The following is a 14,327-nucleotide window of genomic DNA, read 5'->3' as shown; positions in this document are numbered from 1 at the left end:
ATTGCATATCAAAAGTATATATTTTTTAATGATCAAAAAACAGTCTGATTTTAAACATTTAACACTTTTACTTTCTTCCAGTTGAAGCTGGTTTTAACAGTCTGTGTGTGTACTGTAAATAAATTATAATACTAAAGTTAAAGTATTTGCAGAAGTAGTCCCACACTTTGCTGCTACAGCATTCACCTTTTTCAGTCATCTGTAGGCAGAAAGAGAGACAGAGAAAGAATAAGCATGTGTATTAATAATATCACCATTACTCGTGTCATCATTCGAATTATAATAATAATAAACAGGGATCTCCTACATAGGCAAAAATGAGAAATATATATATATATATATATATATATATATTATTTGTCAAGCAATAGGTATTACCTATTACCTACTTATATTTAACAATATTATTACAACATTTTCCTGTTATGTCTGTAAAGCTGCTCTGAAACAATCTGTAAAAAAGAAAAAAGCGCTTGTTCAGCTCACATTTATTTAAATGTCCCCTCTGGTTTAAACATTTCTGACGCACATACTGTAGTTACTGTAACTACACTATATTTGCTCTCACAGACACATTCACAATGGACCCGTATATATTCTCCTCTTCTCTTTGTGCAGTCTGAATCAAAACATCGTCATGCGCTGACGAACGTAAAGTTAGCCTACTGTTACCGGAAGATTACGGAATCAATTCGAAGTTGAATGGTTAACGTTAGTGTCATGAACACACCACTGTCAATTTTTAGAAGAACCACCTTCAAACAAGTTAATAGCAAGCATTTAAGGGGCCTGCTAAAAAGGAAGCTATATTAGCGTTAGAATAACATAAGTTGTTGTTTTTTCGAGGCACGCTGTACATAACTTCTAGTCATTGACTACACGCGCCCCCCTGCCACAGTTACGCGGTCATTATGTGGGAAACACTGCAGATATATTTAGAATAAGTTAAACGCTAACGTTATAATTTGACCTCTTATTGACGTTTGCGCTCTTCCACTGATAAACATGGTATTAGCTTTGTGGCTAATTTAATATAGCAACGCATTAGCGGCTGTAAGTGATGTTATAGAATATTTAGAAGTGATAATGATAGGACCGTTAGCTAGAACTACCACACCGTTTTTATAGACAGTGTATGAACTAAATCTACAATCATTTCACATGACGAACGACAGACTCACCGTCAAAACAGTACATCTCCGTGGCTTGGCTGATCGCTTTCTTCTCTAGTGGATTTCTGGCACTGTTGTCAACTGGGGAGTTGCAGAGCTCCCTCTGGTGGGCAAACTATGCAACACTCATAACATGATTGAAGCATGAAGCATCTGTTTCTCATGTTTCGGCCGATGCCGATTTAAATGCAATAAGCTCATATCGGCCGATAATATCGGTCGGGCTCTAATAGAAAGTTCAGAATGCTTCACACTTAAAGGGATAGTTCACCCAAAACTGTTTGCTTACCCTCAAGTTGTTAAAAGTCTGTGTGAGGATCTCACTATTCCACTAATCATATTCACTGTTCCTGAAACTCATGCAGTGCCTTTGCTGTACTGTGTACTGTGTAGTAAGTAATAACTGACAGGCATTATGTAATATTTTGCATTGCCAATCTTTTGATTTCAAAATTTGAGTTGTAAATTGAATTGATACTGTGAAGGGCTGTTTTTAAGACTGATACATCAACTAGTTTAAGGATGGCTTGAGTCGAACAGCGACATAACTGACTGTTGTTACTATATAACGGGGCCAGAAATAAACATGGGGCATTCCATTGCACTTTATGTCTGAGTAATTGAATTCAGCATTTTTGTGCTATCACGAGCTGGCTTTGATGTAATGTGTGCAATAATGGATGTGGAAATAAAGTGTGACAGAAATAGGACCAGGTGTCCATCAGCCGTCCGCAGCTCCAGACGCTCACAGTTTGTACATTAAGGGAGCGATCTGGTTTAATGTGATCTAGAGTTTCGTGTCTGTCTATCTAGAGAGATGTTGTTGTTCTGAAAACTTTAGATGGTGAGGACATCATACTGACTACAAATGTAAGCAGTTCCTGATTTCTGCCCAGTAGTTTTGAGGGGTTGGCGCAGAGCTAGTTTTTAGCAACCTCTTCTATGCAAATCATGTTTCTTGCCTAAAACTATTTTGTGAGAATATACAAAACCTTTTGAACGGCCGTCAAAGAAGAAATAGGCTTATTGTTTGCATAATGACATAGTTTGGTCACACTTACATAAAATTCTGTCGTTGATTTACCCTCAAGTTGTTTCGACCTGTACGCATTTCTTTATTCAGTTGAGCACAAAAGAAGATATTTTGAAGAATGTTGGTTACCGTTAATGTTCTATGGATACTGTCAACTGTTTGGTTATCAAGCCATCCCTTTAGTAGAATTAGAACATTTGCTTTCTTCAGTTACACACCATCCTTTTCAGCATCATCTTAAATAATTCAGATCCACAGGAACTTACAGTACAATCCCAAGTAACCTGTTTAAATGAAAGAGATTGAAATTGGATCACAGTGAACCCCAGTGGAGTGGTAATGTAACATCTCCTCCAGAGTGTGTCTGCCTGTCTGTCTTTTGCTTTCATTATCTTCCTCGTGGCACCCCACACAGGGCTTGTCATGACATTTTATATGTTATTTCAGTCTTGTGATACTGCTCTTTGTTCGATTTACATCACGTGTCCTTTTCTGAGTTGCTGAAGTGAGCCAGCGCAAGACAACAGTCCTCAATTCGTCTGTGGAGTCACATCTACCAGCTTACAGTTTAGATGTTTGTTCCAAGCTTTTGGACAAATTCTTTTTTTTCTTGTTTTGAAAGACATGGGTAATCTGGTCTCCTGCTATATATGTAATGATATAACAAAAACACACAATGTCTAAGAGCTGTCAAGCTCCAAAACAGACATCTGAGCTGTGCACGGAGGAGAAAAGATCTCAGGATGGTTTTGGTCCATCATGAAAAACACTCTGAGGATGCATTAGTATTTTCAGTGTTTGCGATGTATGCCTAATTTCTTACAAATTCTGACAGTCGAACATACACATACACTGAGCCTGTGTCTGTGATGCCGAAGGACACACTCTTGAGCACACGCGTGCATGCATGTCCTCCACGGTTTGTCCACATTGCGAGAACACAGTGCTCCAACAGACAGATCTTGTTGCCCTGTCTGTGTTTGTCCTTTGGCATGTCCTATCCACTGCACTCTAGTGGACAGAGTCTCATGTGCTTTATTTGTCTATATATACAGTACAATGAAAGCAAATGGTAGCCAGCTTGACATAACAACATTGGCTCAAGCGTTGGCTAGAGTTTGAGATGATATGTTCAGTTTGTGCAAAGTCATATGGAGTTGTCATTGTTTTTGCTCTGCCATTCTGTGTTGATAGTGGGACGGAAATCACACACTCTGCCTTTACATCGTATTGTATATTGCAATGTAGTTTTAGATTTTGGCATCACAGACTATTAGCTGTGCCTCATGGTAAAATGTCTCTGTTTCTCTCTCTTGTCTTTTATTAGGAATCTCCACAAGACAGTGCCATCACTCGTGACATTAACCGTACGTTTCCTGCGCATGACTACTTCAAAGACACGGGCGGTGATGGGCAGGACTCTCTCTATAAGATCTGTAAGGTGAGCAGATGTCTTAAATTTGTCTGTTCAGCTCAGATCTGCATATATATACTGTATATATATTAGGGGTGTAACGGTACGTGTATTCGTACCGTACCGTTTCAGTACAGTTTAAATTTTCACCCTAAAATAATGAGGTCGCTGGGTTTACTGTGAAAGTCACAAATGATGAGGGGAACGAGGAGATTGATGGTTGGGTTTCCATCTTTGGGTGTCTCTTAATAATTCACCAGCCCTCTCTCCGACTGTTACCGCCATCATTCATACAGCGATATAGATTTTACATATTGACCACACAGTGTGATTCAGTTCTCCCCCTCCACAGTTCACTAAGTTTCTCAGCACTACAGTTTGTAATTGTCACAACATTAGCTCACATTTTTAACACAGTTTTCTGAAGTATGTAGGTCAATCTGTAAGTATCCCATCAAGCTCTCAAATCTCACTTCTGAATATTCAGATGTGCCAACTGTATGCTAATAATAGGCATGCTAATAATCAAAAGTGAGAATCGGTCCCTGTACTAAAGTGTTACTCTTATTTTTTTAAACTGCATAGTTGATGTTTCTGTCTTTGTTTTTTAATATTATAATATAATAAGCATTTCTACCCAATATTTCTGTCTACTGAAACATTTTGTATCTTCCATCCCGCAGGCATACTCTGTGTACGATGAAGAAATTGGTTACTGTCAAGGCCAGTCTTTCCTGGCTGCTGTGTTGCTTCTCCACGTGAGTCACATGTCACAGACACCTGAGGCCAAACGGTCTGAACTAGTGATGTCTGCAACATTAAACATTTCATATAATTCATATTTGTATGTTTGCACTTGCAAAATATTAAATTCAAAACTACACTTTTGCATTTGAATGGCTGTCGATGGAAACACATGCTGTTTGTGTCCAGACTGAAACCTCCACTTGGTTTACACTAATATGACATCATCCTCTAAGATTTGCGGCAGTGCTAGTGTTGTGTGTTATTGCCGGCCTGATGTGATTGTCATCTGAAGCTCAGTGGTGTGAGTAGATCAGTGATTGTTTGTGCTGTAGATGCCAGAGGAGCAGGCCTTCAGCGTGCTGGTCAAGATCATGTTTGAATACGGTCTCAGGGATCTCTTCAAGCAGAACTTCGAAGACCTGCACTGCAAGTTCTTCCAGCTGGAGAGACTCATGCAGGTTAGTGGTAGAAACTCAGAATATCACTTCACATATTTGATGGCAAGTAATGACAGATTATAAAATAATGGAAAAATAGAGGCACACATTAAACATGCAATTGTTCTGTTTAAAGGGCTAGTGTACTTTTGTTGAAACTGTTTGTATGACTGGATCGCTGTGTTGAGCAGTCAGCATCTGGGACCGGTACGATCTGTGTCTTCTTCCTCTGTGTGGTGTAGGAATGCATTCCAGACCTGTACGCACACTTCCTGAACCTGGGTCTGGAAGCACACATGTACGCCTCCCAGTGGTTCCTCACGCTCTTCACAGCCAAGTTCCCTCTTTACATGGTCTTTCACATCATAGACCTTCTGCTGTGTGAGGTAACACTTCATTCCTGCCTGCTTTCAGATCGATTCTCCTGATGGTCTCTTTGCCTAGTTTAGCTGTTCATTTCTAGTTTAGGGCTGTTACCTTGTGCAGTGCATTTTATTTTGATATATTTATAAACCATTTTTTGTCATCTTGAGTTGAACATGACAATATAGCATCATCCAGTCAAACCAAAAACATTTTTTTTTTATTTGTTCCAATTTCAGCTAATATGATTTCCATTTTTAAAGATTCTGTCTTGGAAAGCATTTTATCTAGTATGTTGATACTTGATCCTTCCGATCTTGTTTTCTCTCCTTTCAGGGCATCAGTGTCATTTTCAACGTGGCCCTTTCGTTATTGAAGGTAAGGAAGTGCTCATCTTTTTCTCAGATGCTTCACAGCGGGTGCTGTTCCTGAAAATTAACCTGCAAGTCACCCATTTCTCATTTGCATGGTTCCAGCTATTACTGGGATGTTAGACATAATTGGTGTACCGCTATCACACCTCAGCAGCAGAAGATGAGCATCATTAACTCAAGATCACAACATGAAGGTGCAGTATTTTCTGAACTTCCTGAAAAGCTCTCTGTCTGTCCACAGACATCTAAAGACGACCTGCTGCAGACGGACTTTGAGGGCGCGCTGAAGTTCTTTCGAGTGCCTGTGCCCAAACGCTATCGCTCTGAGGAGAACGCCAAGAAGCTCATGGAGCTAGCATGCAGCATGAAGGTAACCGCCTGTGTTCAGGCTGTTTATTTAGTTCGAACTGATGTATTTAATGTTATGATCAGAGAAAGGAATAGTTCAATCATAAATTAAAATTTGCTGTGTCAGGCAATCAAAGTAGATGTATATGAGTTTGTTTCTTTATCTGAACAGATTTGGAGAAGTGTAGCATTACATCACTTGCTCACCAGTGGATCCTCTGCAGTGAATGGGTGCCGTCAGAATGAGAGTCCAAACTCCTGAAAGAAACATTGAAGAATGTCAAGAAATGAGTCTGTCATTAAGATAAATCAACTTTATCCAAGTCCTCCATGCATAATATTGTTTTCTGTACTGAAAAAGTGATCTCATCCGAATCAGGAGACAAATATACAAATTTCAAGCACAGGTTAAAAGTGAGAACAGTCCAGTTATGTGAATTTTTAAGTGAGAGGAAAATAGGAGATGGACTTTTTAACTGGGGAAAGCAGATTTTGGCTTCACAAGATGTTAACTAATGGACTGAAGTGATGTTGATTACTTGTGGATTATTGCAATGATTTTATCAGCTGTTTGGACTCTCATTCTGACGGCACCCATTCACTGCTGAGCATCTATTTTAGTAAGTGATGTAATGCTATATTTCTCCAAATCTGTTTCCATAAAGAAACTATAGAGAGAGAGAGAGAGAGAGAGAGAGAGAGAGAGAGTTGAGCTCTTAAAAGCACTTCTTCGGGGTGACAGAGCAGCTGAGTGGTGTGTTTGTACCATCTCTTGCGCTGGTGGGAATGTGATTTTCATTTATGCCGAAGGCTCTTTTTGTGAATAGACCCTTTATCTGCTATGCTATTTTGTAATTTATGGGGTGTAAAAAGTCTTGTTGTAATGATTTGGATGGGCCAGCAGAGGACACTGCAGGAGTAAGAAAGAGACCCATGACACTGAAGAGTTCTGTCATTTCTGTTAGTTTATTTAGTTAAAATATTACTTAATATGTTTCAATTAGTTTTTATTTAGTACCCATTAGTAATTGTAATGCTTACTTATTACAGTTAGTTACCAAGGCAATATTTCTCATTTTCATGTAATTCTTTCGTCTAATATTTATATGAATTGTTTTTAGCTTAATTTTGAAATAAACAACATATTTAATAGTTTAAACCTGGTTCACAATTTTTTTTTATTTTTTTTATTATTATTCTGTCACCATTTCCTTTTCCTCATCTTGTTCCAAACCTAACCGAAGTCTGTTCATCTTTGAAACACAATTAAAATATATTTGTATTATCTTTTCATAATTTTTTCCAGCTATTGAAAGTCCACATAACCAAAACTATTACATATCAAAAAGTAGATAAAAACATCATAAAAATAATCCATATGAATCCAGTGGTTTTTAATCTTACGTGATTAACAAATTTAATGTAGTTATTTACTCACATATAAACATTGATCAATGCACATATATAGAGCACATCAAATGAAAGCTCAGTGTAATGACTAATTACAGTCAAATGTTATTTTTTAGTGATCAAGCTTTTAAAATTATATATTGAACTCACTCGATATTTTCAACACCAGCTGTATTTGTCTGTCTGCCTGGAGACTTTATTTTTATTTTTCACTGCGTCAAAACATGACAGATTGAGTTTCCTGTGGCTCCCAATCCCTTTCCCCCAAATACAAACTAACCTTTTTCTCTCATCTCCTCATTCACGCTCTCCCATCACTACACTGAAAGCTCACCTTCACCACTGAGTTTGGTTGTGTTTGTGCGTTATTTCAATACAAGGGGCCCACCATGACCCCTGCCTCAGTTAAACTGACACCACACACCAGTCACGATCAAAAGTGCTTTCACACACACACACACACACACACACACTTCATTTCTCTGCACCCAGGCCTAATTGTTCCCCGGAGTGTCACTGAAAAACACGCTGACTGATGAACTACTCTTGACATTGAGGGCCTTTATATGGCTCTCATTTCATCTGTGAGGGCACTGCTGATTATATATGGGACAGAGCCGGTTCTGTGTCTTAGATCTAGTCAGATATGGTGCAGTGCTAAATCGAGTTCATGTACAAACACGCATGTACCTGCTGCTCTGGCATCGCTCACACTGTGTTCTGCTGAGAAATGACTGGTGCTGAACACACAAAACACACTCAGTCTCACAAATTGGGTCATTTGATGAAAATGGGGTAGTATTGAGCTGCAGGTGGATAAATGTGGCACAGCTTGTGTGTTTATGTCCAGAGTGAACGGAAATCCTGTTCCGTTAATTAGCGGTTGGTCTTGTTGCATTTGGATAGGTGAACTTGCTCAGAGCAAATCTGAATCACTGCTTTATTTGTGTTGGTGGCAAGTCAGGCCCTTTCACAGTTTTAAAGTCATAAAACCTCGAGTAATTCTGGCTAGCTGTGTAAGAGCTTGATTCTTGAGTATAGACATCAAGTCTGGTCCATTTCAGAGCACATTCTGACCTAGAACTGATAGGATGGGAACCAACACCAGCATGGCACCTTCCAAACACACTGAAATTGAGTAGAAGTCAGCAAGTGCAGTTTTGCCTTTGCATACATGGCATTGCATACTGCATCATCACATAAACCTTGCTAGTTTAAACTTTGATTTAAAAGTGATTTGAAATGCAGTGCAAAAGACTGCCTGTGTGAACAGCACAAGGACCAAAATGGTCAAATACAAATGCAACATTCGGTCAAAATGCCCTCTTTGCAACTATTCACGTAAACACAGACATTTGTCTTAAACGTAAACAGTTTAAGAAATTAGATGTGTAAATATAGTGAATCTGATCTTAAATCACCAGCCTCATATACCTGCTGCTGTCTATTATATTATATAGAAATAACTTGACTCTTGACTGAATAATTTTAGGTGCTTTAATAAGAATCATTTTAAATTTAAGTCAGTATTTCTTAAGTATGTTAGACCTACCTAAAAAAAAAAAAAATCTATCTTTGTTCAATAGTTTTGATTTGTCCTATTACTTTTAATTACTTTCTTTTTGCTCACTGTTTACTGTCTTCACTTTGATTTATATTAATTAGACTAGTATTAGTTTTTGCTTTAGTTTCATAATTAGAGAATTGTGAAATTTCTAAAATGTGCATCCTAAAGAAAAAAATTATTTCCAGCACAAAATAACTATTTTGATCACTTCTAGTTCTTGACTATATTTGATTTTGCTGTCGGAAGCTCAGACTAGCTTTAGGCAGATAAGCACTAATATTTTTAGCTTTAAAACCTTGCTAACTTTGCTATAGCTGTGCCAAACACTGTCCTATTTCCCTGCATACCTGCAAACTCATCACCCTTCAGCAAAATTTCTCTTTATATACATCTGAAGGTAACTGGCTGTCTCCAGAAAAGTTTTGATCCCATTTTGTTATTACTTCTGTATGATGCCTTATAAAGTAAAGTTTAAAAGCACTGCTAGGTGTACTGGGATAACAACAGTGTAGCCACTTACTGTGTAGATTTTCATTTTCATTTTGCTCAGAGCAATTATACATAACATGCATAATCATTTACTAGGCTGAGATTTACCTTTTTTCCTGGTTGTACTTTGTCATCTACATCTGTGTCAATGCCCTCTTCTTTGTGTTGATTTTGTACGTCCCAGATCAGTCAAAAGAAGCTGAAGAAGTACGAGAAGGAATATCACACCATCCGAGAGCAGCAGGAACAGCAGGAGGCGCCCATCGAGAGATACGAGGTAGATTCATCCTGCATCTGTGTGTGTGTGTGTGTGTGTCTCTGCTGGGATTAACACATCTGAATTCATGACTGTGCATATGAATATTTACAATGATGCATTAGGTGCATTTGCCCATATGCGTATAATCTTGGTATAATCTAAGATTTCGTTCTCCTTCTCAATCAGAGCTAGTTTTCTCCTCTGCGCTGAGCTCAAACTCATTTTCCTCCATGCCTATAACCGTATCTCGTGCTATTAGCATATGTGCTTTGTGCTCCTAATGAGCAGAAGAGGTCAGAGATGATGAGCCCAGCTCGTGGGGATTTACCTCCATCATTTAGGAACTGTCAGTCATGGTTGAACATCTACACGCGCACACACACACACACTGGTATTCCTGTCATTATGGGGACATTCCATAGGCGTAATGGTTTTCTACTGTACAAACTGTATTTTCTATCCCGTTACCCTAGACCTACCCCTGACAGGAACCTTTATACATGTTTAAATTTTCAAAACACTTAATTCTGTAAGATTCATAAGCTTGTTTCCTCATGGGCACTTAAAAATGTCAGTCATTTGATGCATTAAGATCATTAATATATGTGTGTATGTGTGGCATTAACACACAGACACACACACAATATAAACACACACTCACTTTTTAACAGGCCAAGTGTCTTTTAGTGCAGTAGCCGAAGGGACTGAAAGTCCAGTCAGTGTGTTAATTGCTTTCTGACATATTTCCCTCTAACTGGTCAATTTTTAATCAGGTTTCTTCTCCAAGCTTCCTTGTATTCCCAGCACAGTTAACCATTATAGTGACTGTCACGAGACACTCACACGCTGTGTCTGCTCTGTAGAGAGAAAACCGGCGGCTACAGGAAGCTAACATGCGTCTGGAGCAGGAAAATGACGATTTAGCTCACGAGCTGGTCAGCAGTAAGATCGCCCTGAGGAAAGACCTGGACAACGTGAGTCTTCTAGGCAGTTTGATGCTATTTTAAACATTTATCCTCATTGCAGGTCTGCATTCAGACGTTTGTGGCTTCTGGTATGTGTAGTAAAACACAGCGTCTCCTTCTCCCTTAGGCTGAGGAGAAATCTGACGCACTCAACAAAGAGCTTCTCATCACTAAACAGAAGCTGGTGGAATCTGAAGATGAGAAGAGACGGCTGGAGGAAGAGTCAGCACAGGTCAGACACCTCCAGCACCAGTCAAAACAGAAATAAAGCTAAGACATAACACACGTCGTGTACTGAACAACAAATTAAGACGGTCTTGTATTTTCACCTGAAAGCAAAATATATGTAAAATATATAAATATTTTTTTTAACCTTCAATAATACATTTTAGATTTTTCACATGATCTAAACGCTAACTGTATGTAAAACATTGTAAATTGTGGTTTGTGTGGTGTTTTCTGAATTGAAACTACTTTTAAGGCGAGACACTGCAGGTGAATAGGGCAAAAAAAAAAAAAAAACTAATAGTTATCACCTTACTTACCCAGTTGATTGATCACATTGATTATTGCAAACATTTTTTGTATTACAAGTTTTCAAAAATGTTATGTTTAAATATACAAACGAGGCATTATTAAATGAAATATGTGCTAATTTGCATAAATGTCTAGTACAAAAATCTGAACACTAGATGAAGTCAGTTTCAAATTTTTTGTTGAATTTTTTTGACATATTAGAGTCAAATGTTTTTACCGAGGGAATTCTGGTTATCTTTTTTTGTCACTCCATAATTCAGAAAATACTTTGAACAGCCAGAAAACAATATATTTTCACAATTTTGGGGGGAATAAAATGTTGTATATAATCAAGGAAAATATATATGAACAAATCCCTCTGTAAAAACCTTCAGAATATAGACAGGAATAACAATGTCAAGTTTGGTGTGTGTAAGTGCTACTGAAGTGGAGATTTATGGCTCAGTGTTGAAGAAAAAACTCATTTTGAGAAAATGGCCTTTAAAAACATGTATTGTAATTGAAATCTATTGACACAAACAGATAAAGTGCTATAAAAGAAACACTTAACAGTGTATTTTGGATGTTTTCCTTCCACTAGTTTGAAAAAGGACTTTATGAAAAACCAAAAAGCCCAAAATCTCAAAATTGACAGGTGCTTGAAAAAACAGTGTTTTTGCCTGCAGTATCTCACTTAAAAGGACACATAATCCCATGTTAATTAAGTTTCATTGGCATTGTTTAAATGCCTTTGCTGAAAAAAAAAAAAATCTGTTTTCTGATTAGAAGTGTTCGTCCTGGTAACCCTGTAATGAGTTCACGTTCAGACTCTCGGTTCGAGTTGATTGCTGAGGTTCCTCTGAGACGGCCTGTGGACACAGACAGGAGAGATGTCTCCCCACTTGGGTTAAACATAGGATCATTGTGAAAAAGAAGCAGACTTTTTAACTTGGGCTCTGTATCTGTGTGTTTTCAGCTGAAGGAGATGTGTCGGAGAGAACTGGATAAATCTGAGTCTGAGATCAAGAAGAACGGCTCCATCATTGGAGAATACAAACAGGTGAACACACACACACACACACACTGACTCACACACCTCGAGTCCTCAGTGAAACACAGTCTGAAATCATTCTGATTCCAATGTACGTAGAAAGTAGCAGCTTCAGTGCAGTATGAGAGCTTCTCTGTAAAAACAGTCGAGCTGCTGTCCCCGCAGAGCTCATTTTAATGGGCCGCTGACAGCATGATTCATGGTGGAGCATGATAATGGTGTCCTCTGAGCTGAACCAGCTCTCTCTTATTGCTTGTATGAGCCAGACAGCACACATTGAGCGTCAAAGGCCTGCAGGTATCCTGCTGGACGGCTTCCCGGTGTGAAATGAATAGTGTGAGGAGGAAGGGTTTAACACATCTGCCATCTGATGACTAGGCTGACAAAACACAACGCTGGAACGTAGAAAGGGATAAAAGAGCATTACTATAAAATTGTCTCAAGCTGAGATCATTTCAAAAGTCTTTACAGTCACTGCACTGCACAAATAAATACATTATTCACATCTGACATTGCTGCACAGTGCAAGATATGTCAAAAGCGTCTGTGTAATGAAAATATGTCCCATTCATTTATATTATTTCACTGAATGAGTAGCTCAGACATTTTCTATACGTTAGATACATTCTTTCTGTTAATGCGTGTCAACCAGCAAGAATAAATATCAGTCTCATGATTTATCTTTCAGACGTGAATGGAGTCTCAAATCATGACTTCTTAAGGAGACATACAGTATGCTATTAAGTAATCAGAACTCGTTTTTTTGTTTGCTGGACGATAAAACGGGTGGAAAATCAGATATAACTCCAGAAGTGTGTGTGAACAGTAGAAGATTTGTATTGATTAGTTATAAGAATGCAAACTTTAAATCTGCAGCATTGCAGTAAAGTGATGTCACCAGTAAATGAGAAACGTTAACGCATTTTAACGCTCAATACGTCAAGTATACGTCTGTTTGTGCAAGGGAGGTTTAAAGAGACATGCATCTCTAGTTTGAGTACGAAGACATTTTTATTAATCGTAACTTCTGGAGAAGCACTGCAAATTAATGAATCTTTCTAGCGTGTGTGTGTCAAGTGCCTAAGGCTATGGATTCAGCTGTGTGTGTACGTCAAAACTGAATTATACTTTGGGCTTTAACCAGTGTGTGACGGCTCAGAACATCACCCTGTATCATCCCTTCTCATCAGCTGCTGATCAGTGCATGTTTAAGGAGGGTGTTCGCCACATTATGATATGCAGGCTGCATAGATCTAACAGCGACCTCTGAAGGATTGATGTCAGGTTGAGAAAGAACCTGTGAACCCCATCGATCAAGGGTGAACAGGTGTACGGCGATGATGCACTTACAGTAAGAGGATGCTGGGGTTACATCTGATATCCTGTGACAGGAGAGATTGAATGAAAGATTGGATTTTCATCTTATGACTGTAAGCCTCACTGCTGACCCTTGACCTCTGTGTGTTTGTGTCTCAGATCTGCTCTCAGCTCAGCGAGCGGCTGGAGAAACAGCAGACGGCCAACAAGGGAGAGCTGGAGAAGATCCGGGTGAGGGATCGTGGCCTGATGTAGAAATGTATTCTTTAATGATCACATTAAATAAGCAAGATAATGTACATCCAGCTGCTCATTGTCACTAGTGCTTTGCTGATGGATGATTTATTTAGCTAATATCCCGCTGATATTGAGCGCGGAGTTATGCCTGTAATCAGCCAAAGCAGCTTAGCGTGGTGCTCTCCAGACTTGTGCTGAAGGCTTACGAGGTGGATGTGTGTGTTGGTACAGATGAAGGTGGAGGGCTGTGAGAAGTGCAGCATTCTCTTCAGTAAGGAGGGTCGTCTGAAGGTGCTCAGCGCTCGTAAAGAGGGCAGCGAGGAGGACACAGACGAGGAGAAGGAGGCGCTGAAGAACCAGCTGAGAGAGATGGAGCTGGAGCTGGCGCAGACCAAACTACAGCTGGTGGAGGCCGAGTGCAAGATCCAGGTACCACAAAGAGTCAGACACAGCAGCTACATGAGCCCAGACGTCACCACACATTACATGTATTTGTCTGTCCTGTGTCTTCCATCTCCTCATAGCGCTTTCACAGAAACAGCAGATTTCAGTCCTTCAAATGGGCAAACGAGAGTTCAGTCTCTTCAGTCCAGTCAATGTTTATGATTAAAAGACAAAATAATGTTAC

General features: G+C 39.0%; 1 protein-coding gene across 4 annotated transcripts in view; it reads left to right on the top strand.

Moving 5' to 3' along the window:
• Positions 1-14,327, top strand: part of rabgap1 (RAB GTPase activating protein 1) — a 64,849-nt gene that overhangs the window by 48,420 nt on the left and 2,102 nt on the right. For all 4 annotated transcript variants that reach the window (XM_026219386.1, XM_026219384.1, XM_026219388.1 and 1 more), the window contains 12 exons: positions 3,533-3,646; positions 4,303-4,377; positions 4,699-4,824; positions 5,046-5,189; positions 5,503-5,544; positions 5,782-5,910; positions 9,539-9,631; positions 10,477-10,587; positions 10,706-10,810; positions 12,071-12,154; positions 13,622-13,693; positions 13,931-14,128. In XM_026219386.1, coding sequence (XP_026075171.1) covers positions 3,533-3,646; positions 4,303-4,377; positions 4,699-4,824; positions 5,046-5,189; positions 5,503-5,544; positions 5,782-5,910; positions 9,539-9,631; positions 10,477-10,587; positions 10,706-10,810; positions 12,071-12,154; positions 13,622-13,693; positions 13,931-14,128 — 1,293 coding nt within the window. The remainder of the gene's footprint in view (positions 1-3,532; positions 3,647-4,302; positions 4,378-4,698; positions 4,825-5,045; positions 5,190-5,502; positions 5,545-5,781; positions 5,911-9,538; positions 9,632-10,476; positions 10,588-10,705; positions 10,811-12,070; positions 12,155-13,621; positions 13,694-13,930; positions 14,129-14,327) is intronic.

The sequence above is a fragment of the Carassius auratus genome, chromosome 35 (genome assembly GCF_003368295.1).
Source record: "Carassius auratus strain Wakin chromosome 35, ASM336829v1, whole genome shotgun sequence".
NCBI lineage: Eukaryota > Metazoa > Chordata > Actinopteri > Cypriniformes > Cyprinidae > Carassius > Carassius auratus.
Note: the sequence above shows the minus strand (reverse complement) of the source record. Positions and strands in the feature narration are given on the sequence as shown.